The 17,191-nt window shown below is 44.8% G+C and overlaps 1 protein-coding gene across 4 annotated transcripts in view; it reads left to right on the top strand.

Moving 5' to 3' along the window:
* Positions 1-2,209: 2,209 nt before the first annotated feature.
* The window catches only part of Npr3 (natriuretic peptide receptor 3), a 68,709-nt gene continuing 53,727 nt past the window's right edge, over positions 2,210-17,191 (top strand). For 2 of the 4 annotated variants that reach the window (XM_076551744.1, XM_076551745.1), the window contains exons 1-2: positions 2,210-2,343; positions 13,292-13,414. In XM_076551744.1, the coding sequence (XP_076407859.1) occupies positions 13,300-13,414 (115 nt within the window). In that variant the 5' untranslated portion in view covers positions 2,210-2,343; positions 13,292-13,299. Of the gene's footprint in view, positions 2,344-3,156; positions 4,108-13,291; positions 13,415-17,191 lie in introns of those variants that run through there. The other 2 variants (XM_006976115.4, XM_006976116.4) reach the window with 2 other exon arrangements.

The raw sequence follows: 17,191 nt of genomic DNA on the forward strand, positions 1-17,191 counted from the left end.
TTCTTTTTTAATCTTTTATTTGGTGACAGGATCTTATAAAATTAAATCGCACAGGTTGGTCTTGAATCACTGTGTGGCCCAGGCAGCCTTTGGATTTGACACCTCCCGAGTAGCTGGAGTTTCAGGCCCAGGTCACCAGGTCCGGCTATAAGTGTGATGATACAAAGAATGCCACTTACAGTGGGGATCAGCTTGGTTACCAAAAAAATAATCCTCAGGGGACAAAGAGGCATTTAAGCATACCTTGTACACCTTTTGAGCCATGGTTCTTCAACTATAGAAGCAGAGATGTCTTTTCCGGCCTGAGAAGGCAGAACGACCTGATAGTCACACATGATAGTTCCCGCCGGTGCCTAAAGAACTCTCTGAAGCAAATAAACCCTCCTTTCTTAAACCCATAGGCTTGTCTTACTGTTTATAATCTCGTGCTTGTTTGCATTTGAAGACACTGTATTATTTATTTATTTATTTATTTATTTATTTATTTATTTATTTATTTATTTATTATTTTCAAATCCCAGCTTCTGTTCATCTGGAACCTGCAAGGATGTGTTGAACACAAGGCCAGCAACATTGTGACCCCCTCCCCGCTGTTTCTGGGCGGATCCACAGCTTCCTCTTGTCTGTGCTCTTTAGTAACAAGTTGGAAGCTGAGCGCTCCTACCCAAAGGCCACAGGGAGGCTATGGTCCTAGCCATAACGTAATCGCACTGCCCTGCTGTTGACCCAAGGGCGAGGCTGGGCAGCGCCTGAGATGCGAGAGGCACTCACACAGGGTGCCACTGAAATTCCAGACTCTTCTAGCGAGCCCACACCTACCCTGCAGAATCATATCGCTGTTGGCTGGTGTTCTCCAGACACAGGGCATACCGGGTGGTAATAGGAAACCTCCGTCCCTCATGTCTCCTGGCAACCAGTTGGAATCCACTAAGACCCTTGGAATCCAGGATTTAACTGTTGTCTTTTTTTTTTTTCTTAAATAACTATGACCCTATAAACAAATGTTTGCTCTCCCAAGAGTTCAGGAAGGATTTAATTGCCGTAAAGCGCTAAATGTCAGCTTCCACTGTGCGTGGATAACTCTTCAGAATTAAATTTTATATAGAAGCCTCTTTTAGTACTTGTTAGCAGCTCTAATTAAATAAACAAAAGCTCACTCAGGATTTAGAAACTCCTACTTAACAGCGAAGGTTTAGGGAGCATAGTGCAGAACTAAAATCTTAATGGCTCCGAGTACGCAAAGTTACCCGGAATTACATTTTCACTGCTAGAAAGGGCGTTGGAGGTCGGAAGTGCTGATGCCCGGAGTTGCCATGTCCCCAGACACCTCAGTTTGCCATTTCATAGTCACAGATGAGAGCAAAGACACTTCGGGAACGTGTGTGTGTGTGTGTGGGGGGGGGGGCGGGGTCTTGGAATTTAAAAAAAAAAAAAGCACCCGGGGCAGCGGGTGAAGAATCTCTAGCAAGTTTCTGCCGAAAGAGGGCGTACGTTTTAGCCTAACAGAATTCTTGCACACACCGACGCCCAGCTAAATGAAAGAACTTTTAAAAACATTTTACATTAACTTTAGTCTGCGGGACTTTAGTGTCAGAACTACCTTGTGCAATCCAGCCTGTTCCCACCGCAAATGTCTTTGCTGCGTGACCACGAAAAGAGGGTGCACGTCCTTTTGGACCTGCGCAGCTGCGCGGTCCTGCGCGCCTCGCCTCTGGTCTGGGACATCGCCACAAGCGTTTCTTCTATTCGGTCTGCATCGCTGTGGTAGTTGTGACCAGTGGGAAGATTGGGTCTCCCAGGCAGGACCTTTCTGGGCATCCTGGAACAGAAGCGGCTGGATCTCCCAGCACTGGGGTTGGAGCAGACTGCTGTTCGGTACTTAGGGATTCTCTGGGGAAGATTTTTTTTGAGGGTGGGGGACGACAGTCCCTTTTAGTTACCGGATTTAGCAAATAGAAACTTGGGGGGAGGGGGGTGCTTTTTAAGGTCTGTGACACTTCCTGGAATGGAATCATTTACCCACCATTGGAAGCAACAAGTTTCGCTTTTCTGGTCTTGGTGACCCTCCCTGCAGAGGGTCTGTGCCCTGAAACACGGCGACGGCTGCGGTCGCTGAGATTCTAGCGTGCCCCAGCAACCCGGAGGGTGAGGACCCACGCCGGGTGGGGGAAAGACGGGTGCGGAAACCGCCCAGGCCAGATGGGCATACCAGGTCGGCAAATGAATCTTCCTGCACTGGGACCGTGTTCCTTGCTCCCCGACCTTGCTCCGGGGACCTGTAAGGTCAGGTGTGGGACAGGACTGGGTGCATCCAAACAGAACGAGGCCGGAGCAAGAAAAGAGGTGAGAGCGAGTGAGACCTATGGAATTTTGCACCGAAGCCACCAATTTGGAACCCCCCCCCTCCCCGTTTTTGCAGCGCGTGTGTATGCCTGTGTGTTTGTGCATGTGTGCGCGCGCATTTCTTTCCTTTCAAACATTTATACATTTTTTTTTTTTTTTAAAGCCAGAGGCTAGAGAGAGCAGAGCCGGCGAGAGGCGGGGACCTTAGAGTCGCGCCGCGCCGCGAGGGCTCCCGCGGGTGTAGACGTGGGCGGCTGCGGCTTTGAGCCAAAGCTGAGCACCGGCAAGGAGTGGGGCTTAGGGACCCGGCAAGCGCGAGTAGGCCAGGGGTGCGGGGAGGAGCCCTGATGTAAGAATGCTAATGAGAGGCTCCCCCAGCCCAGCCCCCACCCCTCCCCACCCCCACCCACCCCACCCGCTGCAGAGACAAGCCCGGCCTCGGCGCGCCATGTGTGGTAACGCGCTCCGCCGCTGCCACGCTATTTAAACACCGGCTATGGATCCAGGAACCCGCGCGAATCAATGGGATCAAACGCGAAGGAGGTGCACCGTCAATTACAAGCACCTGGACAAGTCTAACTTTTATTTTTTCTTTTACAAATAACGCCTTCAAACGCAACCTTAGCAACGCCCAAATAAGAAGCCACCTCTAAAGCCAAATAGCCTATGAGCAAAGGGAGGGAGAATATATATTTATAATAAGTCTATATGTATATTACAGACGCACAGGTTTACATTCGGTGAACTTTTCTTTTTTTCTTTTCTTTTTCTTTCTTTCTTTGCTTTTTTTTTTTTTTTTTTTTTAAATTGAAAACCCAGAGACACTGCAGAGGACTCTTCCTCTCTCTTTTGGCGCGTTACTCAAGGGGGTATTCTGTATTTTTTTTTTTTTCCGGAGCGCCCAAGGGGGCGCAGGGACAGAGGCAAGAAGAGTAAGGGAGGAAAGAGGCAGGGTGGGCGGGGGGCAGAGGGCGAGCGGGCGGCCAAGGCGAGGGCTTGCTGGCAACACGATGCGGTCCGTGCTGCTGCTCACTTTCTCGGCGTGCGTGCTGCTGGCCCGGGCGCTGCTGGCTGGCGGTGCGGGCGGTGGCGGTAGGGACACCGGGCCAGGCAGCGGGCGCCGGGAGAGAGAGGCGCTGGCGGCTCAAAAGATCGAGGTGCTTGTGCTGTTGCCCCGGGACGATTCGTACTTGTTCTCGCTGGCCCGGGTGAAGCCGGCCATCGAGTACGCTCTGCGGAGCGTGGAGGGCAACGGCACCGGGAGGAGGCTGCTGCCTCCGGGCACTCGCTTCCAGGTGGCCTACGAGGACTCGGACTGCGGCAACCGTGCGCTCTTCAGCCTGGTGGACCGCGTGGCGGCGGCGCGCGGCGCCAAGCCGGACCTCATCCTGGGGCCGGTGTGCGAGTACGCGGCCGCGCCGGTGGCCCGGCTGGCGTCGCACTGGGACCTGCCGATGCTGTCTGCGGGAGCGCTGGCCGCGGGCTTCCAGCACAAGGACACGGAGTACTCGCACCTCACGCGCGTGGCGCCTGCCTACGCCAAGATGGGCGAGATGATGCTGGCCCTGTTCCGCCACCACCACTGGAGCCGCGCTGCCCTGGTCTACAGCGATGACAAACTCGAGAGGAATTGCTACTTCACCCTCGAGGGGGTCCACGAGGTTTTCCAGGAGGAGGGCTTGCACACGTCTGCCTACAATTTCGACGAGACCAAAGACTTGGACCTGGACGACATTGTGCGCTACATCCAGAGCAGTGAGCGAGGTGAGCAGGAGCGCGACCTGGGCCCTTGGCTCCGACCCAGCGGTTCTCGGTGGCTTCCCCCCACCCCCACAAACCCCATCAACTCAGCCTTTTGCAGATCTCACTCTGCCCTGAAACCCCAAGGGCCCGAGGAGGGTGCGCGCGGGGACTTGTTCAGGTGTGAGCTGCCTGACCCAGGGGCGGGTTGAGGATAGTCCGTCGCGGTGGAAGGGGTGTGCCTAGAGAGTCTTGGGGAGGTGGACCTGGCCATTAGAGGGAACGTTTGAGCTTACTGCTAGCGCAGTCCCAAGTATGACAGGTGTTGTCAAACACCAAGGATTTCCCCCTCTTCGACAGCTCCGGGGTCCCAAGCCGTCCAGGAATTTGTCACCCTTGTCCATGGCTGTCGCGCGCCCCCTGATAGGGCGACGCCCGGCAGCGGCGCGCAGCTTTCTGACTACCTGGGGGTCTCCTGGCTTCCCTGGCTGCTCTTTCCACAGACCCCAGGTCTCCTTTAAAGGCTCTTTGTGTTACTCTTCCATGCCCCTTCTAGTCTCATATAAACAAGCTTCTGTGGTTTCCACCAAAGTGCGTCGCTGTGTCTGGACTCAGGCGACACTCACTTCCCCTGGGTGCGTTGGGCTTCGCAGACTCGGAAAGAGCGCAGAACTGGGCTTGGCCCGAGCGCGCGGCAGCAGGATCCGGTGCTGAGCCTCCTTCCCACGGGTCCCCTTCCCGGGCTTTTCTCTCCGGAGTAGCTGAGGGCTTGGAACAATAGCTAAACTAGACAGAGAGCTTAGGACTGGAGGTTGCGTGTCCGTAGTGTAGACAGCTGAAGGACCCGGAATCCACGCACAGGGCAGTGAGTTGGGGTGTCCCGGGTGGGGTTCACAACATTGGGGGAAATCCCGCCTGTGTTTTCCCTTGGTGCGCAGGCGCCCGGAATGTCCGTGGTATTCCCTCCTCCTCCCCTCCCCGCAAAGCTTGCGATGCTCCGGGGTGCTGTCCGGGTGAGACCTAGGAGGACCCGAGCTAGCTAGGCATCCGGCTTGTCCGCAGTTTGGACGCCGGGGAAGCTGGGTCTGCCTGTTGCGGGACAGCTTAGCATGAAGCTTGGAGACTCAGAACAGGTGAGGTGGGCAGAGAAAGCTTCAAGAGTGGCGCCACAGCGGCCCCTCTCCCGGACAAGTTTGACCGTATAGAACTCCAGGCTGTCTGCGCAGAATCATTGTTAGGTGCTCAGGCAGGGCACTGCTTATGTAAAAGGCGAGTTCTGTCCCGTGGTGGCAGATTTGCCCCTACTGGGCGAGAAAGCACATCAACTTTTCTCCCACTTCCAGTCCTCAGGTTATTGCAACCTCTTACAGTACTGGTGCTCCTTCAGTTCTGGGCTTCCAGAGCCTGGAGACTCCCTGGGCCAGGCTGGGCATGGGGGTGTGTCCTCCTCCTGGCTAGATCCGAGGTCTGCAAACCCTGTCATGGCCTCGTTGACCCCAGTGAGGTGATGACCTTGGCACGGTGGCCTGCGATGGATGGGAGGCCTGGCAGATCTGTCTGTCCTTGCTGTGTGGCCCCAGAGCTGCCTTGGTGCTGGGAGGGCCACAGTGTGATGGCGGGCTCAGGGACTGCTGTGTCCTGGTTTAGAAGGACTCCAGCCTGCATGCTGCCCATGTTATTATTTTTAAACACACCAAGCTTGGTGGATATACTCAGACCTCTTCGCTTTTATTTCCCCTTCAGTTTAGTGGCCAAAGTTTGCTAGACAGATGTGGCAAGGTTATGATCGGATGATTCTTTCCCTAAAACCTGCCCTAGCAGTGATATGGCAGATTTTCCAAAATCTAAATAAAAGTAGTCCCCCCCCCTTACCCTCCTCTCAATTTCCTACTCTTTTGTAGAGAAAGTTGTAAGCTCTCAGGGTGCTTCCTGTAGCTCTGAATCTTGACTTCACCATGGGCAGTCAAGGTATTCAATAGGGGTTTAGTGTATGCTCTAAGTAGAGTTTGTGGCTCAGCCACTTGCTAGCTGCCAGGATCTTGGGCTGTTCAAGTGTACCCCAGGCGTTCAGGTAAAGCAGGCTTCTGTAACAGCCACATCTTGGGGATTCTGGGAGGGTTTAATGAGTTAGGCCACCAGAATGCCCTGAAACAATGCCAGACCCATGAAGGAAATGTGTGGCTTCCTTGTAGTGGGTGTTGTTTTATATATAATAATCACCTTCACCTAGAAGGGGGAGCCATATCCTGGGAAGCACGCTAGGCCGAGAAGCACACATCTCTGGATGCAGCTTCTCTGCCTTGCAAGGCGTTGAATTTGGAATGTGTTTCTTCTGCGAAACAAGGAGCTGGATGAGAACTTGGGATTCTTCCAACTGATATTGAGGTCTGGATTGTGTTTACCCAGATGTAAAAATGTAACATAGCATCCTGCCACAGAGGAGCTTCTGTCCTTATGAGCCCTCCCCACCTCCTCTTTTTGGAAAGAACATTTCAACATTAAAATCAAATTATGGATATCTGAGTATCTTTACTGGTAAAAAGTGACCTGTGGCCATCTCAGTAATAATGTAACTAAATTTTCTTGTGGCTACATGATGCCCTTTAGAAAGGAAAACTAAAAACCAACCAACCAACTAACCAACCAACCAACCAACCAACCATGCTCTCTCTTAATCCAAGTAATTCTTATCTCCTAGGGTTTACCATCTAAGTCAGTAATTGAAAAACTTTAAAAAGTTTAATATAATTAAAATGCATATACCTGAGCGTGTGTGATTTATTAAAACACCAGTGGGATCTTACAGCATGCATTTATACTAGTGGCTAAGGAGATGGCCCAGAGTCATTCTCAACTCCCAGGCATGAGGGCAACAGAGAATTTATCAAGAGCTAGCTAGCTTCAGCTGGCCTTGAGAACTAGGGAGCAGGAGATGAGATTTCATAAGGGGTTGTTTGGCTGTATTGCATTTATCACAAGATGGTGACCAATTTTTATATACATGGTGTGTGTGTGGGGGTGGCAGAGAACACTGGATAGTAAATTTTAAATATCCAAGTCTTTTTTTATAAAGTTTCTGTGTTTAGTTCCAGATAAAAATTTGAGTGTAAAGGAGACATCATTATTTTTTCCCCAGAAATTCCAATGAAAACAGGATAAGATGATTCCTTAGGTGATGTCTTGCTAGCTTTTTAAAACGCTTAGGATTTTTCTATTTCAGGTACTAAGGATATTCTAAAAACACTTTAGGAAATAGATGTCTGTGGCAGAAATACACACACACACACACACACACACACACACACACACACACACACACACACTTAGATGGGTGTGGTGGCACATGCCTGTAATCCTAGCATTCAAGAAGCTGAGTCAAAAGAATTGTGAGTTCAAAGTCAACCTGGGCTATAGAATGTACCCTGCTATCCCAAAGTACAAACAAAGAAAAACAACAGACAGATGTGTTTTACTTATTACTGGATTCACTTGTATAGCTGGCTACTGACCTCGATATGTCAGATGAAATGATACATTTGCCATCAAAAGGACAGAGAGATGCATTTTCAAGCAGTGGAAGGTCATAGTTGTTTTGTTTATGTGTTTTCCAAGATACAGAACTAGAAGTGATCTACACACAAATGATTTTGCGTGAAAACTAGTTTTATTCTTTTAGTGATTGCTATGTTACTTCCTTGGGCCTAGATAATGACTATAGAGATAGAAATATTTAAAGAATACAGGAACAACTTAGTTTTAGTAGTCTGGTGTAAATGACCTAATAATTTGTCAGCAGAATTTTTAAGCAAAGAACCCATCATAAATCTACCTAGCACACGGTACCAGGATAGAAAGTGCTACAGTCCACAGTGTGGAAACTACAAGAGCCTTGGGAGTGGATAGAGCTTTGTCAACAGCAGAAATAAGGGCGTGGTCTGTATTTTGTAAAGAACATCCCTTGCTATGTAGTGTAGAAACAGGAAAAACTGCTTTAGAAAGAAATCAGATTTTTATTCTTATCCAAGTTAGGTATCTGATCTTACATCTCTATAAGATCAAAAACGACACGTCTTAGCTGGAAATAAATTCCTTATCACTTACTCCCTGTTTCCGACTTACCATCGTTTCTGACTCTTGTGGATACTCTATAGCAATTTGCCTTTAGAACTCCAAATAATATGCTACTTTTGGTTTTATTTATTTATTTATTTATTTATTTATTTATTTATTTATTTATTTATTTATTTATTTATTTTACAGTTTTAGATTTTATCTCTTGGAATGCTGGTGGAGAATGGTTGAGTTCTCCACTACCACCTACTACCCACTAACTACACATGCAAGTGTTTCCCTCGGTCCATCCCTCTAATACGGTCATGCCAGCCATTTTTGCTTAGCTCTGCAGTCGGTATTGATATTTACATTACCTTCTAAAAGCTGTTCACGGTTGATCCAGTTGGAGTTATTTAAAAAAAGCCTTTTTTTTTTTTTTGGTTCCGTCTCCTGTGGACTGACTGCTTGAATCATCTGTAAATTCTCTATTCCAGGCTCCTGAGCTGCTTCAGCTTAGTCATTTTCTTGGCATCCTGTACCTATCATCACTCTGACCTCTCTTTTTGAGCCTGTTCCCTGCCTTGTTTTGGTGGACCACATCCTTCCAGGAGCTTTCTGACAAAGGATGGATGAGAGATACATTTTGAAATGTTTCACGACTGAAAATTTATTTATGTTGCCCTTATACATAATTGTAAAACTGCACAAAAATTCCATGCTATAGGTAATTCCATCCCCCCCCTCAAAATTTGCTATCATTACTTCTTTGTCTTCTAGACTCTGAAGCTGCTGTTAGTTTGAATTGGTTTAGATTCTGGACTTAGTGTTTATTATTCCTCCTCCACCCAGAAAATGTTAGACTCTTCTTTTTGCCCTCTGTAGCCCAGCACTTCACCACGGCACACATTGCTGCCAGTGTTTTGCTTATGCCTTGGTAGGCACCATGTCCTCAGAAACTCATGTCTGTTAATTCTAAGACAACTTCTTAAATGATTTCTTTGATAATTTTATTTCCTTCATCTTTACTATGTATTGTTAGCTTGATGTCAGACCATCTGACTGATTTTCTACATTTCTTCTTCCCTACTTTTTGCCCCCTTAATGAAAAAAAAATGCCTTTTTGTTTGGCGGATTTCTTTGGGCTGCTCACGAAATTACTATCCCATTTAAAATGTTTAGATTTATTTTTGTATTATTTTATGTACATGAATGTTTTGCACGCCTGTATGTTGTGTATCACACGTGTGCCTGGTGCCTTGGTGCCCGCGGTGGTGATGAGCCTCCATGTGGGTGCTGGGAATCAAACCTGAGTCCTTTGCAACAATAAGTGCTCTTAACCACTGAGACAATTTTACTTTTCATTTCTGTGACCACACTTTCTGTGTGATTAAATATTTCTATCTCTATAGTCATTATCTAGGCCCAAGGAAGTAACATTTCAACTTTAAAATCAAATTATGGACATCTGAATATCTTTATTTAGGATCCCAAGGAAATATCCTTGGGCCTAGATAACTCTACTCTGCCTCCAGGCAGTAGCTCCCGTCTCCTGTGTATGAGTGTAGACCTACAGGAACATGAGTATAAGATTCAGGTGGAGAACGTGGGAAATGCCCTTTTTATTGTTCCTTTGAACTAGTTGGAAAGCATGCATTTAAAAATGCTGCCAAAGAGGTCTCCTCACCATCCACTGTAGGTAGGGACAGCCACACACCATAGAGAGTGTCACTTACTTGAAAGTCCTCTTCCAGGAGCAACCCTTTACCCACATGTCAACTGTAGCCTACCAAGTGTGCTGTGTACAAGTGGAGATACCTCAAAAGAGAAGAAAGAGCCCGGCATACCTCTCCTACTCTTCCAGACTCACCAATAAGATAATTTACTACTTTCTCTCTTGCTGGGACTAGTGAGGGGACACCTGAAAGCCCTTGAGAGACATGCAGATGCTAGTTCTTTGACCTCAGGGTACAGTCTGTTCTCTCCTAGGGCAGGTATAGCTCTCAAAAGGATGCTTAGGGTCCACACCCGGTGCCTTTGGATACTTGAACCACCTCACCGGCTTCTATGATTCATATTGCCCCCTCTGTAGCATCCCACTACTTACAATTTGGCTCCCCAGTTAGCATGCCTGGATACAGGAGATATTGACACAAGTGTATTCATGATCCTTCTGGCTCCCCATAGGACGTAAGCAGCCCACAGTTCTGACAATCTATTTATAAATATCATGCAGGCTGTGTGCCCAACGTACCAGCAGAATCAGTTTCTACAAGTGACTACTGAGAGACACTCAACTCTAGACAACTGATGCCAGTTGATAAGGGCTCCTTAGTAGACAGCCAATCAGAGCTTCCTGGGTCGCTCTGGAGATGCCCACTCTCGGAGTCCATGCTCTTCGAACTTGCTCATCAGTAGCCTCGTGTTGGCTATTTTACGAGATACCCATGGAAGGGGCTTGATCTAAAATGAGGGCCCAAGTTAGTAATTAGGAGTTTCTTTGAGAGCTTCTTTATTGAGACATCACGGGATTTTTCTAAAATCCCAAATGTATAATTATATTTCCAAAAGAAACAACACCTACTCTCAGAGTTATGGACTTCAAGAGTTAGGCATTGTCTCGAAAGCATGTTTTCTAAAGTGCTGGTGCCCTGTGCATGAAGGCTGTCTGTGGTTAAAAATGTCAGCCATAGCCTGACACTCTGAGCTGATGTGTACAGTGAATGGTGTATATCAGCAGGAGTCCAGGCCTCTGTGCAGAGTGTCAAGGCTGTTCGGGCACAGCCTGCGATCTGTTTTATGTCTTTTAGCACCCCTACTTTTACAAAGAGCACACACATCTCAGAGGGCTGGTATGCATCCTGATAAGGCCATTTGCAAGCACCTAGGCTTCTGTGGGTCCCCTCACACTCTGTGTAAGAGGCAGATACGGTTCTCCTGATCATGGGGCCTGCGAGCCCAACACCAGCAGATGGACTGGACAGTGGCCAAGTCTCCACTTCATTCTGCCCTGTGTCACTCTTAGGTCACGGGCAGCCATCTCTTAAAGCTATTTAGAGCCTCTTGTATTTGGCAGTGTGACTACACACTGAGAGAACATGGAAAGCGAGTGTGTGTGTGTGTGTGTGTGTGTGTGTGTGTGTGTGTGTGTGTGTGTGTGTGTATGCTGAGATTTTTTTGTTGTTGTTGTTTTGTTTTTTTGAGACAGGGTTTCTCTGTGTAGCTTTGCGCCTTTCCTGGGACTCACTTGGTAGCCCAGGCTGGCCTCGAACTCACAGAGATCCGCCTGCCTCTGCCTCCTGAGTGCTGGGATTAAAGGTGTGCGCCACCACCGCCCAGCTGCATTCTGAGATCTTAATATCTATTTCCTCTGTGTGTTGGGACTCCTTCAGAATAATGTCTGTAAATGAACACAGAAGAAGGTGTATACCCATGGCTGATTTGCCAGAGGTTCTTTCTGAACGCACCCACCCTGCTTTCCCTGGAGAATGTGTTCACTGTGTTACTAAGAATGAGTAATCGTCATTCTCCCCTGTCTGTTTTCATTTGCTTTGTTTTTGAGGCAGGGTCTTACAATGCAGCTCAGGTGGCCTAGAGCTCACTATGTAGCCCAGACTACCCTGAAACTTATGGCAATCCTCCTGCCTCAGTCTCCCTTGTACTGGAATTACAGGCACAAACCACCATGCCCAACTCTTCTTGCTTTATAGACTTCACTCAAACTTCACCAATTGTTATTACTTTGTCATTTTGTCTTAACATTTTGCATATCTCCCCTCTCTTTCCTCTGTCTTTTCTGCTTTACTATGTATGTATGTATATATATGTATGTGTATATATATATATATATATATATATATATATATATATATATATATGTACTAATAATTAACAAACCATCCATCTACTCATACATCCATTGTCTATCTATATCTATTAGTTTTTCAGACAAGGTCTCATTATATACCCCTTGAACTCATGATTCTTCTACCTCTGCCTTCAAAGTTCTGGGATTATAGACACGAACCACTATTATATGAATACTATTAGTATGCGTTTGTATAAACATACATATATACAAAATTACAAATATTATGTTATGAAATGTTTGAGAATAATTTACAGGATCATGCTTCTATATCACTAAACACATTTCCTTTTTTGAGACAAAGTATTATTTAACACAGTCTGGCCATAGATTTCAAGGATGACCCACACAGAGCTGAGGTTACAGGGGTATACCACTGTACCCAGTTTTCTGTGCTGCTGCGGACCAAACCCATAGCTGTTGGTACTCTAAGCAAGGACAGACTGAGTCACATCCCCAGCTTTCTCAAAACATTTAACAACAAGGATATTTACATAAATAACTGCAGTAGTAGTCCTGAAAGACAAAGGCTTTAACGCAAACACATCCTGCTGTCTAGCTACCAACCTTAAGTCAAATTTCACCAACTGTGAAATGTCTCATGATATCCTTACAGAAGATCTTTTACTTGTATTTTAAGGAGCATGGATGAATCATTCATCCTACCATCTCTTAGGTTGGATTTGTAGCTGCTTCCTCTTGACCAGATGCACTTTGCCTGTTTGCATATTTCTGGCCTTCTGTGTGTTCCACCAGGAGGTTACTGTGTCTGTGTTCTCGTAGTGATGCTGGCTCCTAATGCTTGGTTATGGTGTTGTTTGCTAAGTTTCTCTAAGTTAAAGTTATTGTGCATTTCTTTTATCTATGGTATCGTCTTAGGATTTAGCTACCCATAGCCATGTGGTTTGAAAATTTTAAATGAAAATTTCTTCAAGCAAACAATTCATACGTTTTAAATTACTTTTGTTGTAGTACATGGTTATAATTGTTTTATTTTATTATTAGTTACTATTGCTAATCTGTCACAGTGTCTAACTTAGAAGTGAAGTTTTATCATAGGTATGTATGTTGAGGGAAAAAATGGTATATTTTTCTACCCAACTTTTGGGAATGCTCTGGGATCTGGGATTGTACCTCCTGTGGATAAGTGGTGACCATGAATTAGGTAGTTTATGAGGAGCTCTTCAAGACTATATAGATGTCCTATTCTGCATCTGTTGTAACGTGGCTGTTGGGGGCCGCTGTCAGCCTGATGTGTTTGGGTGACTCACACGCTGTTTCTTTCCCCAGTGGTGATCATGTGCGCCAGCGGCGACACCGTTCGGAGCATCATGCTGGCGGTGCACAGACATGGCATGACCAGCGGAGACTACGCCTTCTTCAACATTGAACTCTTTAACAGTTCTTCCTACGGTAACCATGTCCAGCTTCTCCAACTCTGTTCAAATGTCAGAAAGAGGGGTGAGAAAGAGTCAAAGGCTTTAGTGAGGTCTCTAGATATGATTTCAGTTACTATGGGAACCACATTTGCTTTCGAAAATTCACGATTCTGAGCGCTTCTACAATGCCTCATAGTTTCTCAAGCTTTTCATCTTTTCCAAGAGCCCAGTGGGAGCAAAAGACACCATGTACCTGGGGTGTCAAGGAACTTCTGTGTGGGTCAGCATAGTCCGTTCCTAACTCCACAGGAATATACAATACATGCAGGCACTAAATGTCCTTGTCATAGTAGATTGCCAGAATAATTTAAGTGTGATTTGGGATGGAATTTTAGGTAGCAGGAACAGATTAGAACATAACGATGTAGGACAGAATATGTCAATGTGTGCCATAGTTATCATATGTATTGCTTCATAAAACTTTCAGTAATATAACAATATAAAAATATATATAATATTTATTCATATTACACATGTGTCTCTTATAGGCCACAATAGGAAATAAAATAACAAATACTGCAAGTTTTGACAAAAGCACTTGGAAGTCACTTGGAACCCTCTTTTCTTGTAGCTTACTACACCTTAATCCTCTCTTAAGTAGGATTTCACGAGCCACTTACATATAGGGTGAAGACATCTTTGATTCCTTATAATGGATTTAGGGAAACTCCCAAGGTCTGTGTAATAGAGGATTAAATTTTTTTTAAATAAAATAAGTATTTATCTGTATCTGTTTGGGTGTTTTGCCTGCGTGTATGTCTGTGCATCACATGTATGTCTGTGCATCATATGTATGTCTATGCGTCACATGTGTGCAGTGTCCAAAGAGGCCAATAGGGGGCATAGGATACCCTGGGAACTAGCATTACAAACTGTTCTAAGTCATGTGGATGCTGGGAGTTGAATCTGGGTCCTCTGGAAGAGCAGCCAGGGCTCTTAACCCCTGAACCATCTCTCCAGTCCTCCATGTAATGGAAGAATGCTTAAGGGGCTCATCATGATCACAAATACAAAGCCTTTTCCTTCCACTGTAGTTAGGATGCTCTCACTTCAGGACTACAGGACATTTCCTCAAACATACACACTGGCTGCTCAAAGCCACACAGCTCCAAAGCTGCAAACGTGCAGATCACAGATGGCATGTTTATGGCGAGCTCTACTTCCGAGTGCTTGCTGATGATATATAGTTATTTAGATAGGCTCCAAGCCTTTAAACATTCACTGTGGTTTCCTGCCCTGACTTCCTGGCTTACTTAAGCAGTGATCATTGTGTATATACAGATAATATAACATACTTCTGGGGAATAAAGAAAAGTTGATGAAACAAAAGTAGCCACCGCTTCCTGTGATGGACAGCCCTGGAGATGTGGTGCTTGAAGGATAAATGCAATATTTCGTGCTGTTTGCTATCGTTATAGTCTTTCCCTTCCTCCTTTCCGTTAAGTGGGATGCTGCCCTCGCTCATTGACTTAAGACCAGGATGTCATAATACTAGCAGCTGCAGCATCGAGTTCTTTAACACAGGGGTCAAAACAGGTTAAAGGGAAAACATCTGTTCTGTCTTACAGGATGAAATACAGAATTTAAGGTGGTGCATAAGAATGCATGCTATCAAGAGACAAGCACATTTGCATGCGTTATGCATGCAGTACCTAATAACAAGTGTAACAGATAAACTCGTGTTTTGGCTTTCCCCTGTTATTATAATAAATGACCATTGCAAAAAATTTGGAAAATCTATAAAAACAACTGGAAGAAAATAAGTTAAAATTCTGCCACTCAGAGAAAAAGTTACATTGCAATTTCTTAGAAATAAGTATCTTAAAGAAAAAAGAAATATATATTTTGTCTATTATATGTATGCATATTTCACATGAATATTTTTCAATAAAATGATCATATTATGTACACCTACCTAGTACATCTTTAATTAATCTCTATTTATTAACACTGCTCCCAGCCTCTTGTTATTAAGAACAGTATGTATTGAATAGTCTGATGTGTATATACACTAATAGTCACACAGTTAGACATATATTACATATTATACAATATAAATTCCTTGAGGTACAAATGTTGGCTCAATTGTTATATGCAACCATTGATAGGATTGGTAACTTTCCTCATACAGAGGTTTTTACCAATTTATATTTTTGGATAATGAGGAAATTTTCTGTATTCTTGTATCCTTTATCAGTTTTGCAAGTTATAACTTTATTTATTGACATTTATATTTTTAATTTTTATCCGTGTGTGTGTGTGTGTGTGTGTGTGTGTACACTTGCTGTGGTGTGCATGTGGCGGTCAGATTACAGTTTTATGGAGCTGTCTCTTTCCTCCCACCTTCATGTGAGTTCTGGGGACTGAATGCAGGTCATCAGTTTGGGTGGCAGGTGCCTTTACTTGCTAAGCCATTGTACAGGCCCATTTTATTTATTTATTTATTTATTTTTAAAATTTTGTTATTATCATTTTAATATATATATATATTTTTTCCTGCATGTATGTCTGCGTACCACTTGTGTGCCTGGTGGGTGCCTGGGGGGGCTGGAAGAGGGCATTGGATCTCTTGGAACTCAAGTTACAGACAGCTGTGATCTGTCATGTGGGTGCTGGGAATCAGACCGGGGTTCTCTGGAAGAGCAGTCAGGGCTATTTATTCTGTGCCATTTCTTCAATATCCCCTTTCCAGTTTTATTTTTAATATACACATTGTAAAATTATATTTAAAATTTTTAGAAATATAAAATTAACCACTTTTAAAATTTAAATTTAAATTTTTTTTTGAGACAGAGTCTCTCTATGTAGCCCTGGTTATCCTAGAACTCACTGTGTAGGCCAGGCTGGCCTTGAATGCACAGAGATCCACTGGACTGTCTCCCAAGTGCCAGTATTAAAGGCATATGACACTATGCCTGGGAAAAACTAACTACTTTAACCTGTGACTTTTAGACTTATAGAAAACTTGCAAAAGTAATACAGAGCTCATGAATATATATCTTTACATTTAGATTATTTATTTATACATTAAAAACTTCTTATTCCATGGATTCAATTTTTGTTTTCTTTTCAATATTTTGTTTGTTTGTTTTAGATCTATGTCTTTTATATTATGTGTGTGGGTGTTTGCCTGGCATGTAAGTGAGTAAGTAAGTAAGTAAGTATGTATGTATGTATGTGTGTATGTATTTATGTATGTATGGTGCCCACAGAGGGCGAAGACCGCATCTGGTTGTGAACCACCATGTGGTGCTGAGAACCAAATTCAGGTCCTCTGCTCTTAACAAGCCATCTCTTTAGCTCCAGTTTTGGTTTCTTGAAAATTTAGTTGCAAAATGGTTTCACACAAATCACAATGCATTCTTGATGTTTCTGATGACATCTGCATTACTTTACAGTTTACTGTACACTTGCTCAGACTTTGGACTCTGATCCCAATTAGCCTGAAAGACTGACCCATATTCTAAGTCTTAATTGCTAAGACCTAAGAGTTAACAGCTAAAAGTCAATCTTTGAACAGTGAGTTAACCTGCATTCCCCTGCCACCTTAGTCTCTTCTAATGATCAGGCTGAGCAACAAGTGAACAAGTGAGAGGATGTTTGTTAACTACCCGGCAGACCTGAGGAAATGCGGAAACTATGTAACAAATATTTGCAGTTTTCATTGTTAGTCTTACTTTGCTTTGACCACTGCACATGGAACTTTAAAAACGGTACTTAAGTGTTAAAACTTTTCTCTGATGGTGGTTCT

The sequence above is a fragment of the Peromyscus maniculatus genome, chromosome 15, assembly GCF_049852395.1.
Source record: "Peromyscus maniculatus bairdii isolate BWxNUB_F1_BW_parent chromosome 15, HU_Pman_BW_mat_3.1, whole genome shotgun sequence".
In the NCBI taxonomy this organism is placed as follows: Eukaryota; Metazoa; Chordata; class Mammalia; order Rodentia; family Cricetidae; genus Peromyscus; species Peromyscus maniculatus.